The sequence below is a fragment of the Protomyctophum bolini genome (genome assembly GCF_963924005.1).
Source record: "Protomyctophum bolini genome assembly, chromosome: 21".
NCBI lineage: Eukaryota > Metazoa > Chordata > Actinopteri > Myctophiformes > Myctophidae > Protomyctophum > Protomyctophum bolini.
Genome location: NC_137882.1, coordinates 3,745,478 through 3,767,635, shown reverse-complemented (window position 1 = coordinate 3,767,635; position 22,158 = coordinate 3,745,478). Strand labels below are relative to the sequence as shown.

The 22,158-nt window shown below is 40.8% G+C and overlaps 1 protein-coding gene across 1 annotated transcript; it reads left to right on the top strand.

Moving 5' to 3' along the window:
- Window positions 1-559: 559 nt before the first annotated feature.
- LOC308336030 (uncharacterized protein) lies at window positions 560-20,163 on the top strand (the record flags this gene model as incomplete). The annotated part of the gene is made up of 5 exons (XM_080793274.1): window positions 560-1,018; window positions 3,859-3,982; window positions 9,081-9,314; window positions 11,452-13,065; window positions 20,135-20,163. The coding sequence occupies exons 2-5, from the start codon at window positions 3,892-3,894 to the stop codon at window positions 20,161-20,163; spliced, it is 1,968 nt and encodes a 655-aa protein (XP_080649400.1). The 5' UTR covers window positions 560-1,018; window positions 3,859-3,891.
- Between the last annotated feature and the right edge of the window lie 1,995 nt (window positions 20,164-22,158).

The following is a 22,158-nucleotide window of genomic DNA, read 5'->3' as shown; positions in this document are numbered from 1 at the left end:
TTTCTTTCTACTTTTCTATCACTTTGAGAAGCTTATTAATTAGCGGCAATTAGCCCAATATCCAATGATTCATTTCAATACTTGTTGAAAGGATAAAATAACTGCAAGTGGATATTCAATAGTTCTCTTAGTTTAAACACAGCCGTGTTTAATGCCTTTCATCACAGATACGATTATTTAAATCGTATTGAACAAGTATTGAAATGAATCGTCTTTTGATTTATACATTTAACAACACCATCTCGTGGCTGAATTATGTAGGCCTACTCCAGGACTGCCACGTACGTGTTCATTTCAATCATAGACTGTAAAAAAAAATAGGATTTCAATGCATAATATATTTAAGTTTCTCTGTGAGCCAGGAAGTTAAAAAGCGCTATTTAACATCATGTCCCGCAAATGTTATTTAATGCACTTAAAACATATACAAAAAAACAATCATATCGTTTAGAGAAATATGCTGCTGCTGACACAAAGAAACGTCTTGTCTGGTGTCCGCAACAGCATTTATCCATTTAGATGATTTGTTAATGTTAACTGTTATACATGTTAATATAAATACAAAGACACGTCATTTGTGTTGTATACTTTCGTTTAAATACTTAATTTATTGTTTTAATGTGCAAATTAATCGTTTTTGTTTACTTACTTTTATTCTGAAGCGCTCGGCCACCGGAAGTCTTATCCGTGCTCCACTATCCGTGTTCACGAGACACAGCTCTCCCGAACAAACAGAGCAGAGCGTGAACGTGATACAGAGAATGTATGTGTGATTGTGATGATATAGTGTTTACAGTGTACAAGCCTTTGTGCAACGTTTGTGTCTGAGACTCGCGTTGCACGACGGTGTGTAAAGAAAGCGGGAGGAATTTGCACATTATAGGTTCAAAGACGTTTTTTTTTGTATGCTAAAATAGCTTCAAGTAGCCTACTGTGGACTGACTGAGTGGAGAGACTCGAGACTAGAATAGTTACCCACTTTGGATGTGTTTTCTACCAGAATACGTCATCCGGGAAGGTATGTTTTTGTTTTATTTATAGCCTATAATACATGTAAATTGAGTGTAGAGGGCATTTCAGTGTTTTGGTACTGAACATGTGGTTCTGATGAATTGAAAATGGTGGACCCTGTTGTAAACAATTGAATTAAGTATCGGTGCTTAATCATGGTTCGTTCACTAAGTAGGCTAACGGTTATTATTTTTGTAATACTTTTTATCCCACGATTTTGCATCCCATTTATTTGTGTCAATTATCTAATATAATCCTGGGCGCTACACTTCCTCTGCCAACCATTAGTTGGTAAGTTAATCATGGTTCGTCCACCAAGTAACAGTTCTTCTATTGACGTATGTGCTTTCGTTTGAAATGTAGCCATTCTGCATAGGCTACTGTGAAAATAGAAAACACTTTATTGAGGGGCCAAGCCCGAAGCCAAGTTCTATTCCCTGATTGTGTTTGTAATGATTATATTGCTCACATTCTATTTAAATGGGATAGTGCCAATGTTTTGGAACTTATAGCACCCCGTTTTGCGGCGTGTCGCCGACTAGCCACTCTCTTACTAGATTACTCTGCATGCACCCAGAGCCACAGAGTTACGACAACTCCGTTCACTTCATGCATGGACTTATATTGAAAAGGGACATTCGGGAAGTTTACGGAATGCATTGGAGTCTATGTGCTCGCGCGGGTACATGATCCACGTGACCATGCTGTTTTCTGCCCCCCTCAATGTCGTAACTCTGTCTTACTCTATGGCTCTGCGTGCGCTGTACCTCCAGCAGCGCATATGTTATGCTGCACATTGCACAAACCTATGAGTGTGTGTTCGCCAGACTGTTGGCGCTTTAAGGAGGACGTTTGTTAGCAGCTCAACCAACTGAAAGAAACACAGCTACAGGTGTAAAAGATTAACCGATTCATGTTGTGCTTTTCATCTATTTGTTTGTTATACATGTGATTATAAACGACCAGTAGTTACTATAGCAGCAGTAATGCATTGTTTGGCTGCATTGTGTGGTTATAGGAATACCAGGCCGCTCAGTTCCACCGGCTGTACGCCCGGGCTATTATTTGTGTAACCATAACGTTGCTGTGCTTCTAAAACTTAATAAAGTAAAGGAAGGACCCCCATATGCATTTGGCCCGCGGACCGCATCTGTAGTTGTGCCAGGGACACCCGGCCATCTCAAAAGTGCCAGGAGTGGACCCCCATCTGAAAATATGCTGTGCCACTGCCAGGGACCCCCCCCCATCTGAAAATGTTGAATGCCAGGAACCCCCAAATGAAAATATGTTGTGCCAGGGACCCCCATCTAAAAATATGTTGTGCCAGGGACCCCCATCTGAAAAGGTTTTGTGCCAGCGAAGCGACCCCCATCTGAAAATATGCTGTGCCAGGGACCCCCCATCTGAACATTTGTTGTGCCAGGAGTGGCACAACATGGAGCATGTGGCGCATGCATGTTGCTCCATAGGCTTTTAGCTCTTTATTGACAGTACACAAGTATTTAGACTTAATGGCATTATGGCCTTATGCGTACAGTATTAGACTAGTATTAGAGTATATAAATATGGCACCTCTAGTCGCCGCTAAATGAGGAAAAGCTAAGCAAGGAGAGTTTAATTGGAGCACATTTCATACACGGGCACAATTCAAAGTGCTTTACTGTACATGCGGTATCAAAAGACTTAAAAAAGGCTTTTAAAGATAAATAAAGATATGGAAGTCAAATCCAGTAGATATTGAAGTTAGTCTGTTAAGATGTTAAGTCTAATTTTTTTATTTGATCGTTTAACCCATTCTGACCGGGCACCCATTTTGGTGTTGGCATCATGTTATGCTTTATCTATTGAAAAACAGCAGATCTACAAGCTCATATCGCGCCACCGAGTGGCGCGATACGAGCTTGTAGGTCTGCTATTTTTGAAAAATTCGAAGAACGACTGACATTTTTAGAATCTGATCTCAGGTCAGAATGGGTTAATCAGACCAGTGTGTGTCCCGTGGAAACCTCGTATGAATCTGATCTCAGGTCAGAATGGGTTAAATTTGCGCGACTGTAAAAACGAAACGGAAGTGGGGAGGAGGCTCCACTTTTCCGTTGCTCCAGACTGTACGACGGAATCATTTGGAAATTGCAAGAGGCAACAGTCTGGCAACTCGAGACTACACTGATGTAGACAACGTCTAATCTTACCCCTTATCCCTAAACGTATTTATCATTGTTGTACTATTTAACCCATTCTGACCTGAGATCAGATTCATACCAGGTTTCCACTGGACACACACTGGTCTGATTAACCCATTCTGACCTGAGATCAGATTCTAAAAATGTCAGTCGTTCTTCGATTTTTCAAAAATAGCAGACCTACAAGCTCGTATCGCGCCACTCGGTGGCGCGATATGAGCTTGTAGATCTGCTATTTTTCAATAGCTAAAGCATAACATGATGCTAACACCAAAATGGGTGCCAGGTCAGAATGGGTTAAAAAAAAAAAATACTTTTAAAAATAGTTCAACTAGCCAATCTACAAGCTCACAATGTGTCGATAGATCTTTTTTTTTGTTAATAGTAAAATATGGCTAACACGTTTAAACTTTAGGGATAAAGGGCCCTAGGACTTGGTTTCCCTGCAGGAATCCCTGACTTAGCTTTGGGTCTGATTTCCACCGTTGGTGTTACCATCCACTCTGGGCTCACCAGTTTGTCTGTGTTGAAATTCTCACTTAAGTAATCTTCTTCCTATCTGTTATGTGTTCTATAAGGTTACTGAATGTAACCACTGTTCTATGAAATACTGTATGTATGTAAGGTTACTGAATGAGAACTAAGAGGTCTTTTTTTTCTACAGATCACCACAGGGAGAGATCTACTGGATCGACACATGGCCTCCAAAGACGAACCGAGAGACATGGACCAGATATGTGGACTGATTGATGCAAGGATGAGACCTGTAGTGAAGTTGTACAGGATAGGTATGTAATAGTGATGCACGGGTCAGGTGATGCGTGCCCCGGGAGCCAACTTGCCCTCGCCAAACAAATTAATCAACAACCCACCCGGCCTGTAACTTACCGACCGGCTTTTCAACACCCAAAGTCCAAGATGCACCCTAACCATGTGACCCAATGAACCTATCTTTCACCATCAGGCCAAATGTGGTACTTTTTGAGGGGCACCAGACCCTCCTATACACAGGTTACATTTTTGTATTTAGTTTGTTTTGTAAACACCATTGAAAATGAAAAGAAAATGTACGTCATAATGTACCTCATTGCGTCATATTGTCTCTTTAACGTTAATGGCGTTTAATGTTTGTGTTGGCACCGTTTTGTTTTACATCACCATTTCATCACCCAATCAACATGAGTTAGACTTATAATATATAGGGCCCCTCACTTCACTTGGGTGTGATTTTGTTTTTAATACAAGTTTGGGGATCCTCGATTATGGAAAATACTAATCATATAATATAGCTGTGATAAGACAGGACCATGGAATAAGCCCTTTTAGGCTGCTTAACAGTGCCATTTTCGGTCACCCAGCGGTATTGCAGCTGTCCGTACCCCAGACAGACAGACAGACAGACAGACGAGGCATGAGTTATGCCTGTTCAAAGTGCCTGTTATTGCTGCAATTATTGTTACAATTGTTACATTCCCTTAAGTCTAGGGGTTATAAAAGGATGCAACAAGGCTGGAAAGTAAGTAAGTAAGCAAGCAATACATTACACAGGTATAAATATGGTTGTATATAAATATATATATATAGTCTTCTAAACAACCATGACATACTACTAATGATAGTTTAGTGGGTTTCCAACCAAATCAATAATTGGGGCTGAGCACTCTGCTCGAGTCGTGTGTTACAAAACTTAATTATAAGGTTACTTAAATTATACAATGGTCAAAAATGGATGTATGGGGCAACCCAGAGAAACAAACAAAAATAGCTATACCTGATCTGAATGCAAAATAACCTAAACCTAGCCAACAAAAGGAAAAGAAGGTTTACAAATAATGAGACTATATAAACTCCCTACTCTAACGCATGCCTAACAAAATATTGACTGTTACAAAAAAACAAGCTCCCGCATACTCTAAATTATACTTTACAACTTAACTTATAACGTAAGTATAATTCATTGTAACATCAACTCTGAGTCAAAGGCATAAAACACTCAGGGTGCTCTAAACACATAGGGCTGTATTTTGCGTGTCTTAAGTACCAGGTCTTATTACCTAACTTGAGTAAACTAAAGACCTGGAGGCGTGATCAATGCCACTCAGAATAGCCAAATGGCATTGATCACGCCTCCAGGCCTTTAGACAAAACACAGCCCATGGAGTCCCTGGTGCTTGACCTTTTAGACAATGCTATTCACAGCTCCCTGGACAGTGTGTGCACCGTATGACAGACGGAGCCACAATGCCAACGAGTTTAAGTCACAGCTGCTCTTAGCTCTGGTCCATAGCATTAATGCTTCGATTCTGCGCATTTCTTTCCTGCATTAAGGCTATGGGACTTTCCCTATTAACACATTGAGTACGCCAACGTGCATCAAAATAAAGGCCGCTATAGTGCCAGAGTAGTCTGATCGCTTTTACTCTGAAAGCCATGAACCGGAAATACTTTCTTAAAAAAATTGACTTGACAAAGTGAGCTCATAATCCCCGATCATCTTAATATATTTATATAAACTCCAAAAAGCGTTCATATTTTGCGGGAGAGACGGATGAGGAGCAGAAATGCAGCGCCAGCATATCGATCCATTCATCACCACGGAGAGCGCCCTGGATGAGGAGATACGAGTCATTCTTTCCGCCGCGCTAACATGGGAGTCAATGACAAGCTAATATTTGCACAGAGCGTTAGCATACGGCAAGCGAAAAGCGAAATGCCAAAAAAAAAAGAAGGAATAATTCTGAATATTATTATCTCGCCCTGCGTCGTTTGGACGTCGCTAGGACGTCCACAGACGTCTAAGGTATTACTCGTTTCTGATCCTTATGACGTTTCCAGACGTGTTTTGTACAGAATGTGTTAAATCTCAAATCGAAATCAGACCAGCCTCTCCTTTTTAGTGGAAATCTCACGAACGTTTGACCTACTCACCAATACAAACACGGGTTGTGTCAATAGAAAGCCTACTTTCCTTAGTGGACGCACTCTGAGCCCCCCACCACACGTATAAACGGTACTTTTTGGCCAAAAAGGGATATTTTTTCACCGGAGGAAAAATATCCTCGATGAGGCAGTTCTCTGGGCAATATCAGTAGAGGTGCGCAGCGGAGTAACTAAAAATGTTTTTTTTCCGGTGGAAACAAAATCCCTTTTTGGCCAAAAAGTACAGTTTATACGTGTGGTGGGGGGCTCAGAGTGCTTCCACTAAGGAAAGAAGGCTTTCTATTGACACAACCCGCCTTTGTTTTGGTGAGTAGCAAAAACGTTCTTTTTATTTACACTAAAGAGTAGAGGCTGGTCTGCATTCATGCGAGCGGCGGAAGTTGAAAGTAACATAGCTCTAAGGCACGCATTAGAGCTATGGACCAGAGCTAAGCTGCTCTTAAGTAGCTTCCACAGGCCGGCCCTCAGCTTGATGATAGGCATTAGGCACACGATGATCAGGTGGAAAAGGTGAATGGCTCTCCGCCTCCAAGCATAGCAGCAGCAACCAGACCTCATGTGACTGAGAACTTGAATCAGCACTCTGTACAGTACAACAGCATGTGACTGACAAATAACCACATTACCATAATCGCCCCGATTATGTAACACCCCCACCCCCAAAATCAAACAAAGTTTGACCCTCTCGTCTCTACCTACCTCTTACTCTACCAGCATCTAGACAGGGCATCGGCCATTACATTATCTGCCCCCTTTTTGTGTCGAATATCCAAATTGTAATCTTGAATGAGAATTGCCCATCTCATGAGGCGCTGATTGTGATTGCGCATGGGGTCAGTGTAACAGACCACCGGCAACGGACTCGACCCCACGTATACTTAGAATCACACCCATGTGAACCGAGTGGTGCAATTTTCTGTCTGGTCATGTTAGTTTTTAGACTAACTTTTCGATCATCAGCCTACTGCTCTGCCAAGTGCCACTGCCAACAGCAGCAGTTTAACCCATTCTGAACGGGAACCCATTTTGGTGTTTAGCATCATGTTATGCTTTAGCTATTGAAAAATAGCAGATCTACAAGCTCATAGCGCGCCACCGAGTGGCGCGCTACGAGCTTGTAGGTCTGCTATTTTTGGAAAAATCGAAGAACGACTGACATTTTTCTAGAATCTGATCTCAGGTCAGAATGGATTAATCAGACCAGTGTGTGTCCAGTGGAAACCTCGTATGAATCTGATCTCAGGTCAGAATGGGTTAAAGCACCGTCACCGTTTCGTGCATGTTTAAAAAGCACAGAAGAGTACAGATTAGAGAGAGAGAGAGAGAGAGAGACTCAAGAAAGAGCGCACGTAAACATACATATTAAAGAACACATTCTACACATCTATACGGACAAATCCCATTTGAAAAAAATATTTAGAGTATAATGAAATTAATTTCAAAATGTCGTATACCATTGGAATCTAACACAGGTGTTCCCAATTAAAGTGATTAGCCTAAATTTGCCTGGGAGCTGCGCTAAATGTCACTCCACGAGCAGAATTAAAAGAGTTCATGTCGTTTAGTTTTGGATCTTTATTCTTCAAAATCTTCAGCCATACAGTTTATCAACATGGAGTAGGCTTTCTTCACGCCTCCTCTGCATTCTGTTCTCAACCCCCTGGATTAATTATTCAGAAATAAATGATTGAATCAGAGGCAGAGAGAAAGAGCATGCCATTTGTGGTAGAGTGAATATGGGATGGAAATATAACGACGGTGAGTGGAACTCAGCAGAGACTGATTGTATTTGTAACAGTAACTAACAGTAGGGGGGGGGGGGGGGGGGGGGGATGGTGCTGTTGTGCCAGAAACAGAGAGAGAGAGAGAGAGAGAGAGAGGCGCAGGGGGAGAGGGGAGTTGCACCACACGGGTGTGATTTGTTTAGCTTCTGAAGCTCTTTTAACTGCAGTTCCACAATGTCCTGAGGTGGTGGGGGTGCTGATATGCAACTTATTTCATATTTAAAGCGCAAATAACATGCATTTTAAAACTGCTTTTAATATTTAATAATCATATTGTCTATGTCCCTCAAAGTTATTTCTAATGGTTTGAGCCTCAATCACCACTCTGATATAACCAGCCTTGTCAATTATTTCTGGACTTTGAAAGCAGTTTTAGCTGCAGTACCACAATGTCCTGAGGTGGAGAGGGTGCTGATATGCAGATTATTTAATATTTGAGTCATTATAATACTCATGCTAGATAAAACCAGGCTTGTTTCCATTCCATGCTAGCTTGGAAAATCAACAATGGCGGACATTGTAAACAAAGTGGAAATGCAAATTTGCAACTGAAGACTGAAGAAAAGGAGGAATTATACAAAGTAGGGTGACATTGATGACATCACGATGAGGCCAAAATCAGTCGAGCTGTTTCTGAGAGCAATTTCCATTAAAACACCCATATGACATGAAGGCCTGATTGTTCAAAATTGGTTATTTGTAGGGATAGAAAACACACATGGGAGCCCCAAAAACACAAAAGAAATCGAAAAAGTCGAATTTTATGTTATAGGTCCTTTAAGTCATTATAATACTGATGCTACAGTAGATAAACCCAGGCTTGTTTCCATTCCATGCCAGCTTGGAAAATCAACAATGGCGGACATTGTAAACAAAGTGGAAATGCAAATTTGGAACTGAAGACTGAAGATAGGGAGGAATTATACAAAGTACAGTTGAGCTGTTCCTGAAAGCAATTTTCATAAAAGCCCATATTATGATGAGAAATCCTGATGTTATAGGTCCTTTAAATCGTACTAATTAACTAATTTTTTCAGAAGTTACGTTTCCAGAACCACCTTTTATAATGTCTACTTCGTAACTGGTTATAGCTAATGTTGTACATGGAAAGGCCAGAAAACGGAATCCAGTGGTAATGACTATCATGTTTTTCTGCTCCTAGACATCATCAAAGATGAGTTTTCTCCTAAACGGGAGAGGATCCCCAGTCTGCTTCAGGAGGAACCAGAGCCTCCAGGGATTAAGGAGGAGGAGCTACTTCAAAGACCAGAGGAGCCTGATGGGTCAACGTTGACGTTACTAGCAGTGAAAAGTGAAGATAAGGATGAAGACATCTCTCCGCACGTTAAAGTTGAACTTGAAGATGACAGTGATTATCGGGAGGAGTCCAGTGGAGGTCAGTCAGTGTTAAACACAGGGACGGGTAGAGGAAGCTGAAAAAACAGCCAAAAAGAAATCAAGAAATGAAAAAATATATATATATATCAGCACACCATTTTGGGTGCAGGTCTTTTTTCCGACAGCATATTGATCCGAAACCTCAATCCTAACCTAACCCTAACCGCAAGCACGGGAGCAGCGCATGTCGGACCATCGCTTTTTCGCATCGCAGCGAATGTCCCCCCCGCTGCGGAGCGGACCGTTGCCCCGTCGGCTAGAATGCTGTCGGGAAAAAAGGCCGCCTCCCACCATTTTATGCTCCCAAATATTTCTTTACTGAAGTGCTAACGTTTTGGGCCGCAGCCCAAGACAACAGTACATATCGTTACTGTCGGGAGGTTTGCTAGACCTCACTCTCGCAGCAACTAACGAAGCAACTAAAGTTACAACACCAACTTTGATGAGGCTGCATTGCTTTGGTTTAACCCATTCTGACCTGAGATCAGATTCATACGAGGTTTCCACTGGACACACACTGGGTCTGATTAACTCATTCTGACCTGAGATCAGATTCATACGAGGTTTCCACTGGACACACACTGGGTCTGATTAACTCATTCTGACCTGAGATCAGATTCTAAAAATGTCAGTCGTTCTTAGATTTTTCAAAAATAGCAGACCTACAAGCTCGTAGCGCGCCACTCGGTGGCGCGCTATGAGCTTGTAGATCTGCTGTTTTTCAATAGCTAAAGCATAACATGACGCTAACACCAAAAGGGGTTCCCGGTCAGAATGGGTTAAATGGTTTTCTTTATTTATTCCTGAAAAATGAAAATGTTGGAGTTATGAGGTTTCCTCCCGACAGCAGAGATATATATAGTGTGACATACCACACCTGTGGCCCATCAACCATCAGTCCCAATTACTATATTTTAAATTGTACTTTCTGACACTTTTGTCAATGTCACCTGACCGGTGACAGTGATTGGGACTGATGGTTGATGGCTCACAGGTGTGGTATAGTCTATAGGAATTAATACCAGCACTCACGTTGTAACCTTTTAGGATTCTCCCCACAGGTGTGGTATTTCACTATATATATATATATATATATCCTTGCAAGTCTGAGGAAGGGCTGCGGCCCGAAACATTACCACTTCAGTAAAGAAATATTTGGGAGCATGACAAGGTGTGCGGCACGCAGAACACTGGGACAGGAACTACATTTTTGGGGAAAACAGAGTTGACACAGTTAACTAAATTAGGAGAACAAAGGCCAAATATGAAGGGAAAAAAAAGTATTAACATCTTGTGCCCAAGACGTCTGTGGACGTCTTTGGTATTACCGCACATGCTGTGCCCAAGACGTCTGTGGATAAAAAAATGATGAAAATGTTTTTTTATACGTGGTGCCAAAGTTTGTGTTGTTGCCATTGAGAATGCATAGGGCGTTTAAGTTAAATAACTCAGAAACTATAAAACATTTCAAAGTAAAAAGTTCCAGCATGTGTCTCCACAGTCAGCTGAATTATAAAAAGTGTGAATGGAGTTTCTAGGTGAAAGTGATTTTTTTTTTCTTAAGTTTTGCGTGGGCACACAAAGTGTTTAAAGGAGAATTCCGTAAGATCCTTAAGATGTTGACGTGCATCCATTGACCACTGGAAATAATAATTAAAAATTATAATAATAAATAATCCACGCCGAGCATTCCATAACAATTTAGCGGATTGTGTGGGTCAAACTTCTTCTGAAATCGCGTGACTTTTTTTGTTGTTGTTCACATCGGTTCTAGATTATGTGGAAAACAATTCTATGGAGTGTTGTTGTTGGACTACTTCAGCATCCACGTCATTCAGCGTTAGGTCCACCTACCGTTTCTTTAAGGACCAACACCTTTTTTTTTGCCATAACAGTGGTTCATATGCATACACATTATCAACAGAATTATTATTAATTTTTTTAAGAAAAAAAACGGCTAGTGCAGAACTCTCCTTTGAAAGGGAAGCCTTAGTGCTCTAGAAGCTTGTTTGATGAAGCATTTCAAGTTGTACCTGTCCTGTACTCTGTTTATAACCTGCATATTCACCCCTCCCTCTCTCTCTCTCTCTCTCTCTCTCTCTCTCTCTCTCTCTCTCTCTCTCTCTCTTTCTCAGGGGTGAGGACGAGGTCTCGGTCTTCAGAGACCCACAGCTGTACACATTGTGAAAAGGCTTTCATTACTGCCTGTGACCTGAGGCGACACCAGCTTATCCACACTGGAGAGAAACCTTTCCACTGTAAACCTTGTAACAAGAGATTCAGCTATGTGGGTTCTCTGAAGAAGCACCAGAGTATCCACACGGAAGAAAAATCTCTCCAATGTAAACATTGTAACAAGAGATTCAGCCATGCAGGTTCTCTGAAAAAGCATCAGATTATTCACACTACTGGAGAGAAACCTTTCCACTGTAAACCTTGTAACCAGAGATTCAGCTGTGAAGTTTCTCTGAAGAGGCACCAGATTATTCACACTACTGGAGAGAAACCTTTCCACTGTAAACATTGTAACAAGAGATTCAGCCTCGCAGGTTCTCTGAAGAAGCACCAGAGTATCCACACTGGAGAAAAACGTCTCCGATGTAAATGTTGTACCAAGAGATTCAGGTATGAGAGTTCTCTGAAGAAGCACCAGATTATTCACACTGGAGAAAAACCTTTCCAATGTAGACATTGTGACCAGAGTTTCAGTTTGTCAAAACACCTGAAGATACACCAGCGTATCCACAGTGGAGAAAAACCTTTCCACTGTATGTATTGTGACAAGAGTTACCTTCACAAATCTGGCCTTAGGGAACACCTGCATCTCCACCCAGAAGGAAAATCTTTCCAATGTATGTATTGTGACAAGAGTTTCTTTTTGTCAGCTGACCTGGAGAGACACCAGCGTATCAACCATAAGAAACCTTTCCCATGTAAACATTGTGACAAGAGGTTTAGTATTGCAGATAAACTGGAGAGACACCGGCTTATCCACCACAATAAGAAACCTTTCCAATGTAAACAGTGTGACAAGAGGTTTAGTACTGCAGATAACCTGAAGAGACACCGGCTTATTCACAATGGAGAAAAACCTTTCCAATGTAACCATTGTAACAAGAGTTTCAGATATGCAAGTATTCTGAAGAAGCACCAGAGTATTCACCAGTGTAAAGATTGTGACAAGAGTTTTTGTATCGCAGATGACCTGAAGAGACACCGGCTTATTCACATTGTAAAGATTCCGTGTAAAGATTGTGACAAGATATTCAGCAATGCAAGTTCTCTGAAGTTACACCAGCGTAGCCACACTGGAGAAAAACCTTTCCACTGTATATATTGTGACAAGAGTTACTCTGTCAGATATGTCCTAAAGAAACACCTGCGTCTCCACCCAGAAGGAAAACCTTTCCATTGTAAGTATTGTGACGAGAGTTTCTATTTTTCAGATGACCTGGAGAGACACCAGCGTATCCAACATAAGAGTAAACCTTACCAATGTAAACATTGTGACAAGAGATTCAGCTGGGCATATTCTCTGAAGAAACACTTGCGTCTCCACACAGGAGAAAAACCTTTCCAGTGTAATGATTGTGACAAGAGATTCAATGAGTCGAGTTCCCTCAAGAATCACCGGCGTATCCACACAGGAGAAAAACCTTTCCAGTGTAATGATTGTGACAAGAGATTCCATGAGGCGGGTTCCCTCAAGAATCACCGGCGTATCCACACAGGAGAAAAACCTTACCAATGTAAACATTGTGACAAGAGATTCAGCCGGGCAAATTCTCTGAAGAAACACTTGCGTCTCCACACAGGAGAAAAACCTTTCCAGTGTAATGATTGTGACAAGAGATTCAATGAGTCGAGTTCCCTCAAGAATCACCAGCTTATCCACACTGGAGAAAAACCTTTTCACTGTACATATTGTGACAAGAGTTTTAGATATAAAAAAAATCTGAAGGCACACCAGCGTACCCACACAGTAGAAAAACCTTTCCAATGTAAAGATTGTGACAAGAGATATAGCTTTGCAGGTTCTCTGGAGAAACACCAGCGTATCCACACAGGAGAAAAACCTTTCAAGTGTGAACACTGTGACAAGAGTTTCAATAAGTCATGTTCCCTCAAGGAACACCGGCGTATCCACACAGGAGAAAAACCTTTCAAGTGTGAACACTGTGACAAGAGTTTCAATAAGTCATGTTCCCTCAAGAAACACCAGAGTATCCACACAGGAGTAAAACCTTTCCAATGTAAACATTGTGACAAGAGTTACCTTAATTCAGCTGACCTGAAGGAACACCAGCATATCCACACTGGAGTCAAACCTTTCCAATGTAAACGTTGCAACAAGACATTCACCCGTGCAAGTTCTCTGAAGAAGCACCAGGGTATTCACAGTTACAGAGAAAAACCTTTTCAGTGTGAACATTGTGGCAAGAGTTTCACTGCGTTAAACCTACTGAAGTCACACCAGGTTACCCACACAGGAGAAAAACCTTTCCAGTGTAAACAATGTGACAAGAGTTTTAGTACATCAAGTTATCTGCGGGTACATGAGAGTTACCACTCTAAAGAAAGACCATTCCACTGTACATATTGTGACAAACGTTTCATTATCGAAAGGGAGCTGAAGACACACCAGCGTATCCACACTGGAGAAAAACCTTACAAGTGTAAACTTTGTGACAAGAGTTTCTGTCAGTTAACTTCCCTAAAATACCACCAGCGTTGCCACACTGGAGACAAACCTTTGAAAAAGAGTGTCAGTCAGGTAACTTCCCCGAAAACCAAAGGGAAAAAAGTAAATTAATAGAGAACTAGAAAATAAGTTACTGCAGAAACTGCGTGGGCTCGCTGAAAACCCACAATGTTTGTGATGTACAGTAGAAAATGTATTAAAGCTTAAGAAAAAGTTACAGAGAGAAACTTTTTCAGTGTGAACATTGTGGCAAGAGTTTCCATGCGTTAAACCTACTGAAGTCACACCAGGTTACCCACACAGCAGAAAAACCTTTCCAGTGTAAACAATGTGACAAGAGTTTTAATACATCAAATTATCTGCGGGTACATCAGAGTTACCACTCTAAAGAAAGACCTTTCCACTGTACATATTGTGACAAACGTTTCAAACAGAAAAGGGAGCTGAAGACACACCAGCGTATCCACACAGGAGAAAAACCTTTCAAGTGTAAACTTTGTGACAAGAGTTTCTGTCAGTTAACTTCTCTAAAATACCACCAGCATATCCACACACTGTAGAAAAACCTTTTTTCCACTGTAAACGGTGTGATAAGAGTTCCAGTGAGTCATCTAGTCTGAAGGCTCGTCACCAGTATATCCACACACAGTTTTCCACTCAAAGTCACGTCAGCTGAAGGGATGTCCACACTCGAGAAAACCCTTGTTAACATTGTCAACCCTGTTAACCCATTCTGAACGGGAACCCATTTTGGTGTTAGCATCATGTTATGCTTTAGCTATTGAAAAATAGCAGATCTACAAGCTCATAGCGCTTGTAGGTCTGCTATTTTTGAAAAAATCGAAGAACGACTGAAATTTTTAGAATCTGATCTCAGGTCAGAATGGGTTAATCAGACCAGTGTGTGTCCAGTGGAAACCTCGTATGAATCTGATCTCAGGTCAGAATGGGTTAACAATGTGAAAAGATTTTCCGTCCGTTGAAAAAAAAGTAAATAAATGACGTAACTTTAAATTACCTCACGTGGGTGGATCAAATTGATCAGCTGTTTGGTGTTAGGGAGTTGATCAATACAAATGCTGCTTCTGTGAACAGAAGTTTCAACCTTTCAACTCTTACAGCAATCAGTTTAAAAGTGTCCCAATCACGTTTTTTGTTTTGCTCCCGATCCGATTCCGATCATTTGATTTTGAGAAATGCCGATACCGATTTTTCACGATCCGATATTTATCATTTTATACACTTATGACATATCACAATAGTATATTATCCTAAATCACAGACTATATAATATTGATGCACTGCCCATGCACCAAAAGCCCTGAAGTTTTACAATAATAATAATAAAAAAAGAAAATACAGATACTACAGTACGAATATAACATTTTTGTACCATTTCTGTCATGTCATGTCATAGAGCTGCATGATTATGGCAAAACATGGGGTCCATATTGAGACCAGTTATTAAAAGTATTAAAGGATGTTTTTTTTTAGCTCCCATGTGTATTTTTATATGTAATTGGCTGCCGACGGCCATCTGAAAGTATAGTTTATTTTTTAGACACATTTTCACGATCTTTCAAAAAAATAGCAGATCTACAAGCTTGTTAGCGCGGCATTCGGTGCCACGCTATGAGCTTGTAGATCTGCTATTTTTCAATAACTAAAGTATATAACATGATGCTTAAATCACCAAATGCGGTTCCCGTCCAGAATGGGTTTGGTCGCGAGCTAATAGGGGTGGGTGATATGGTGATACATACGTATCGTTGAGATGATACAATGTCTCCACGATGGACCATTTCAGAGATGTCACATCTATCGCGATACACACGAGGCTCTGGATAGAGCAAGTGCACATCTATTAGTCGCACGTCTATACCTTTAACCCATTCTGACCTGAGATCAGATTCATACGAGGTTTCCACTGGACACACACTGGTCTGATGAACCCATTCTGACCTGAGATCAGATTCTAAAAAAATGTCAGTCGTTCCTACAAGCTCGTAGCGCGCCACTCGGTGGCGCGCTATGAGCTTGTAGATCTGCTATTTTTCAATAGCTAAAGCATAACATGATGCTAACACCAAAATGGGTTCCCGGTCAGAATGGGTTAATTTATATGTCTGTGGTATGGTGGTGTCGTACCCCCAGTTTGACATGATTAGGACTCGGACAAACATTTAATGGTATTTCTATTCTGACCCCAATTTATATTGTAATGTCAATGTTAATGTACCTGAGAATGGATCCATTGGGTTCCTATCATTTGACTAGAACTCATTGTTTTTTCTCTACTGTCTTGGGAGGCATGTGGACAGTTCAGAAAATAATAGTTGTTTGACCTGTTTTCCAAAATAAATTCTAATAATACCATGTGTTGTCATTTTTAAGTTTGTTTTCACACATTTGGGGTAATGATGAAAAACGGCGTGCCATAGTATGCCGTACGATATGGGCTATAGCCCATGGTCCAAAATGATGAGAAACGAGGATAACTTTTTTTTTTCCAAAATTTCAAAAAACATGGGCTATAACCCATCGTATTTTTCATTTATTCCGCAATTTCCGCAAATTGCGCAATTTCTGGAGGAGGCTGGCTGGCTGGCTGCATCATGTATGATGACGCTAAACTGCCCGCACAACATGACCTCCATAATTACAGCACAGCAGAGATGACTCATATTATCATGGTTTTTAAAGCAGTGGTTCCCAAACTTTTTTCATGTAAAGGATCCCCAAATTTGGCACTAATTATAGCCCGCGGACCCCCCCCCCCCATTTGAAAATATATGCTAAGGACCCCCAATGAGAGAAGATTTCAGACTTATATGAATACATTTAGATCATTTGAAACAAGCCGATCTACAAGCTCACAATGTGTCGTGAATTGATGCGACGCACGTACTGTGAGCTTGCAGATCGGCTATTTTCACATTTTGAAAACTTGAAATGAGACATTCACATAATGTAAAGTACTTTCTACTTTTAGAAGTTTAAGGTCTTTTTGATACCAATACTTAATTATTTTGAGCCTACTTTTAATCAAGTACATTTTGAATTCCAGACTTTTACGTACTTGTGAGTGTGACAGAGTAAGTAAAAAATGTACTTTTTTATACCACTGGACTTCCATAATTGCAGCACAAAGATGACTCATATTTTAGATACAGATCCATGTTTAGATACAGATATAGTGCCGCCCATCGTCCAACTGCTCATTTATGGCAAACCAAAAACTGGTCTGGTCCACAAGATTAGATACACCACCAAGATACCCATGTACCTGTCTAAATACTTCCTTAATGTAAACGAAGTCCACACCCACAACACCAGAGGGAGTGCAACAAACCATGTACAACCCAGATTCGGCACAAACAAGGGACTAAATTCTTTTCGCTCCTATGCGACCAAAATGTGGAACGCCCTACCAACAGTCATTAAGACATGTGAATCCCTTGGCTCCTTCAAAACTGCTCTCAAAGGGCACCTACGGATGGCTGCAATTCGAAACTGGCCTCTGTAAAAGCTGAATTTGTATCTGGATTGTACTATGTTTTTGTATGGACGTGGTGTTGGGTGCCTGCACATATGCACACATGGCATCAACGCATGGTGTTGTGTGCAGGCGCCCTACACTCTGTCTTTGTACTATGGATTGTACTATGTTTTTGTATGGACGTGGTGTTTGGGTGCCTGCACATATGCACACATGGCATCAACGCATGGTGTTGTGTGCAGGCGCCCTACACTCTGTCTTTCGTTTTCTTTTATTTTATCCCCCTGTTCCCCTCACTGTATATATACTTTTTTTCCCTTTTCGCTTCCTATATGATGAATTCCTGTTCTGTTCTTTAACTACATAGAAGTGTCTATTTGTTTGTCTCTAAATGTTTTGATGAATTGAACAATGTGGACCCTGTTGTAAACAAGTGTAAGGCTTAATTGGGTCGTCCACTCACAGTTAACAGTCTTTGTATTGAGTTTGTGCTTGAAATGTACTGTAATTCTGCAAACTGTTAATAAAGATTTCAATCAATCAATCAATGCACACCGTGAAATTCTTAGTGACGGTTTGTCCTAGCCTGGGTAAACCCACGCCCCCTGCTGGACAACATTTCATTAGGTTTGTCCTCTGCTCCATTTCTCTCCCAGGTTATTCCTTCTATACCAATTCCCACTTCCCACTGTTTTTCGTTGATATATCAGATGTTTTAAAAATGTATAACCCCCCAAAAATGTGCTTCTCGATTAAGATATACATGAGTAGTATTAAGTCGATGATTGATTCGACGTATTGTATATATGTCGCCGAAAAACCAGATTTTCATCATTTCTTCAATATAGCCTACATAGGCTACTTATGTTGTTTTTCATGATTTTCAACGATAAAACATTTAGAAAAATCATGAAAAAACCTGAAGACATAGCCTACTATTATCACTCTATTCAACCACCTCATTTACTTTACTAATAGATAGATAGATACCAGTTGTAACCAAAACCCAACCTTTATTCATTGCAGCCAGCAACACCTTCCTGGATCTCAGCCAACTCCCAGTCCCTCCCCACCGGTGAGGCACCCTCCCACACTGTCAGGAAATCCCAGTGGGAACTAAAACTGACTTGACTAACATTCCGTTAACCACAGCAAATCCTCCTCCACCTCCTCCACCTCCTCCCCCCCCACCTCCTCCCCCTCCTCCTCCTCCTCCTCCACCCCCACCCCCACCTCCACCTCCACCTCCACCTCTCCTCCTCGAACCGAAAGCAATGTGAACCGATTCATTATGTTGAACTGTCCATCAACTGTCTGTCTGTCTGTCTGTCTGTCTGTCTGTCAGTCAGTCGTGTATGTGCGTGCGTGCGTGCGTGCGTGTGCGCGCGTATGCGTGCGGCTTCCTTCCACACAGCTGTGATCCATACACTCTGACGGACCAATGACCGACGGTCTAGACCCGGATACAGTAGGCGGGGCTTATGATTTAAAATGGAGACGCACGCGTTCCGTAGCAGTGTGTTTGGGGCGTAGCTGCAACAAGGTAAGGTTTGTTTGAGAACAGCATGGTTGTTGTAACTTGTTAGCCAACATTAACTCTGTTATTGTTACAATATTAGTGTTGTTAGAAGGACTGTTGGTTCATTGGTTGTTTATTGTGACTCTAAAAGGACAACAACATGAGGAATGTGTTGGTACTTTTTGAGACACAAACAAATAAACAAACAAACAGGTGGAAAGTAAATAATTACATGTACTGTGGACAATAATATTGTACTTTTATATTCTATTATGTGGACACTTTACTAGTTATTTTGTAGATTCGGATTATTTAAAAAAATATATCCTTTTGGCTACATTGGCTACACAATTTACCACTGGGCTACAACCACATTTTGGCCATTTGGCCAAGTAGCTGATCTACAATCTCACAATGCATTGTGATTCAATGCATTGTGAGATTGAAGATCTTCTATTTTCAGATTTATCTTTCTTTCAAACATTTGATATGGGACACTTCTGCTTAATGAGCTACATTTGTTCATTTTTTAAGTGCATTTTGATGCCATACCTTTTTACTTTAGTACATAATGGTAAAACAAGTTGTAACTGTGGCTCAGACACATTCATAAGGCCACTTATGGGCCACTTCACCCCTTTTGCAACCAGATCTTATTTGAATGATTTTTGAGACGCACTTTCCTGGGGTTTTTATGTGTTTTTAGATATTTTAGTATTTCAAAGTGTCCATGGACTCCATGATGTCATGGACACCGGGCTCACTTCCTTCCTGAACTACAATTCCCACAATGCTTTGGGCCACTGCTCCTCCTTGTGGATAGGGGGAGGGCTGTCTTACTGAGACAACATTTAGTCCAGGAAGGAAGTGAGCCCAGTGTCCATGACATCATGGACTCTTTGAAATATCTAAACGCATAAAAACCCCAGGAAAGTGTTTTTTGTCTCAAACATCATTAAAATTAGATCTGGTTGCAAAAGAAAAATGCAAGAATTTCCTAAAGGTGTGTTTTCTACAATGTATAATATCTGGATAAAGAGTAATGTTGGTGTATGTTTGTGTCTTACAGGTTGATCATGTGACCTTGGTGTCATGCAGTGACCTTGGATGCAGTCTTCAGGAGATAGCTGGTATTGATAATAGAGTGTCTACTCGGCTGAGCTGAAACGAATAACGGTGTCAACGAACGCTCCCTGAGATTACGAGGCGTACGGTGCTCGGGACATATTGTGCCATACAACCTACGCGGCTCTATTAATAACGGCTATCTTCAACCGAGTGACGGAAGGCCCCCCATGGTAATTACATACAGAACTTTTTAGCTTTTAGGCTTCATAAAAGAAATGGTTGCACAAGGCAGATTATAGCCCTAGAATGTGTGTAATAATGGTGACACAGCTCTGTCAGTGACTGTTATGACTTCCAAAATGTCATCCTGTAGGCCGACAACTAATTTTCTTTTCCCCTGCCATTTCAGAAAGTGAAGCGGACTGGAGGTGTGAACTCTATGCTGTTGCCACTGCTGGGTGAACTCTATGCTGTTGCCACTGCTGGGTACTGTTATCAGTGAAGGTTAGTTAACCGTCTGATTCCTGCTGCTTGTTTAAGTGGGCTACATGCTACCATACCATAGGTTGTCTTTCGCGCCATGTATAATTTCACTTAATTTGTGTGTATAATGCCAGTCCACATCACAGTTATGTGATGTTTGTGGAGGCATGTGATATATTTATCGTTTAACATAATTTACGGGTAAAGTCTGTCCACATCCACATCACATAATGTATGTTCTCTTGTGTCTCCTCTCTATTCTTTAATAAAGTTGTTTATTTTTTGTTGTCATAGTTTTTAATCGCATTTTGCTTTATTTTATTTAGGTAATTTCTTCTTGCCTATCTTTCCCTAGCTCTTCACTAGTGTTTTATGTGATGTGGAGGTGTGTGCTTTATGTCTTATGTCATTATGGTAGCATGTAGCCCCTTAACACTGTGTTTACAGCTTACTATGCTGTAGGTCTTTGTACACTAACAAGAGGAAGCAAATGATGGCCGCTGTGTCATTTGCTTCCTTCGTTGGTGTGTGTATTTTGTTTAGTGCTGATATTGAAGGTAAGTGAGTGTAGTTTATTATCCTTGACTGTTGGGCAGAAACCTTGTATCTCCATAGTTCAACCTTTTGTAAATTAATTTCCTTACTTGGTCATGCTACAGTGTCACACACAAGTACCAAATGGCCAATCTCATGAGGCAAAGATAATCCATTATTGAATATTTAACATGTAGTATTCTGTTTTTCAAACCAGTGAAGTATCAGCAAGAGCTTGTGACTAAATAATAACATTGGAACACAGATTATTATATTAATAATATTGGATCAGTTGTTTTGGTCCATAAAAGTAACTATTTTGGACGTACAAGGTTTTTACCCAACCTTCATCTTTTCTCTCTTCTTTGCTTTAATAAAGTTATTTGTTTTTGGTCTCAGAGTTTTTAATCGCATTTTGCTTTATTGTATTGTAATTTCTTATTTCTTTCTTTCCTATCTATGACACTAGTTTTTCACTAGTGTATGTGTGACTCGGGTGAGTCGGGTCATGTCTCGAGTACAGTTTCTCATTTGGAGCCGTTTCATGTAATTTACCAGTAAAGCGTCATCACGTCAGTTCACATCAGATATGAACACAGGCCGATATGTGATGTGCATTTATGTGGGTTTTTTTTAAAGGTGATTTTTCACAGCAATTGCGGCTAGCTCGTCATTCGCGTCTGTTGGCATTGCGCCATATGAATTGTGTTTATTGCTGTTCATGTTGTGTACTAATGTTCATATTGCTGACAAATACTGGGGCGCAAAGAATGCTGCTACCTCGTATAATTTATGTCAATCGTCCACAAATGGCATAAATTGTACAGTCTTGCCCCATGTTTCCTACATGGGACAACTAGATAGAAAAATACTTGCGCCACGGAAACCTAAAGGCCAACTGCTTGGGCAGAGACCAAGAAAATCTATTTTGTTCATGTTCATAAAGCGCTCAAAGTGCTTGAAGTGAAAAGTGCAGCAGCAAACATCTAGGTCATAAGACCATTGTTCGTGCTATATTATCAGATCTAATTTGTGAG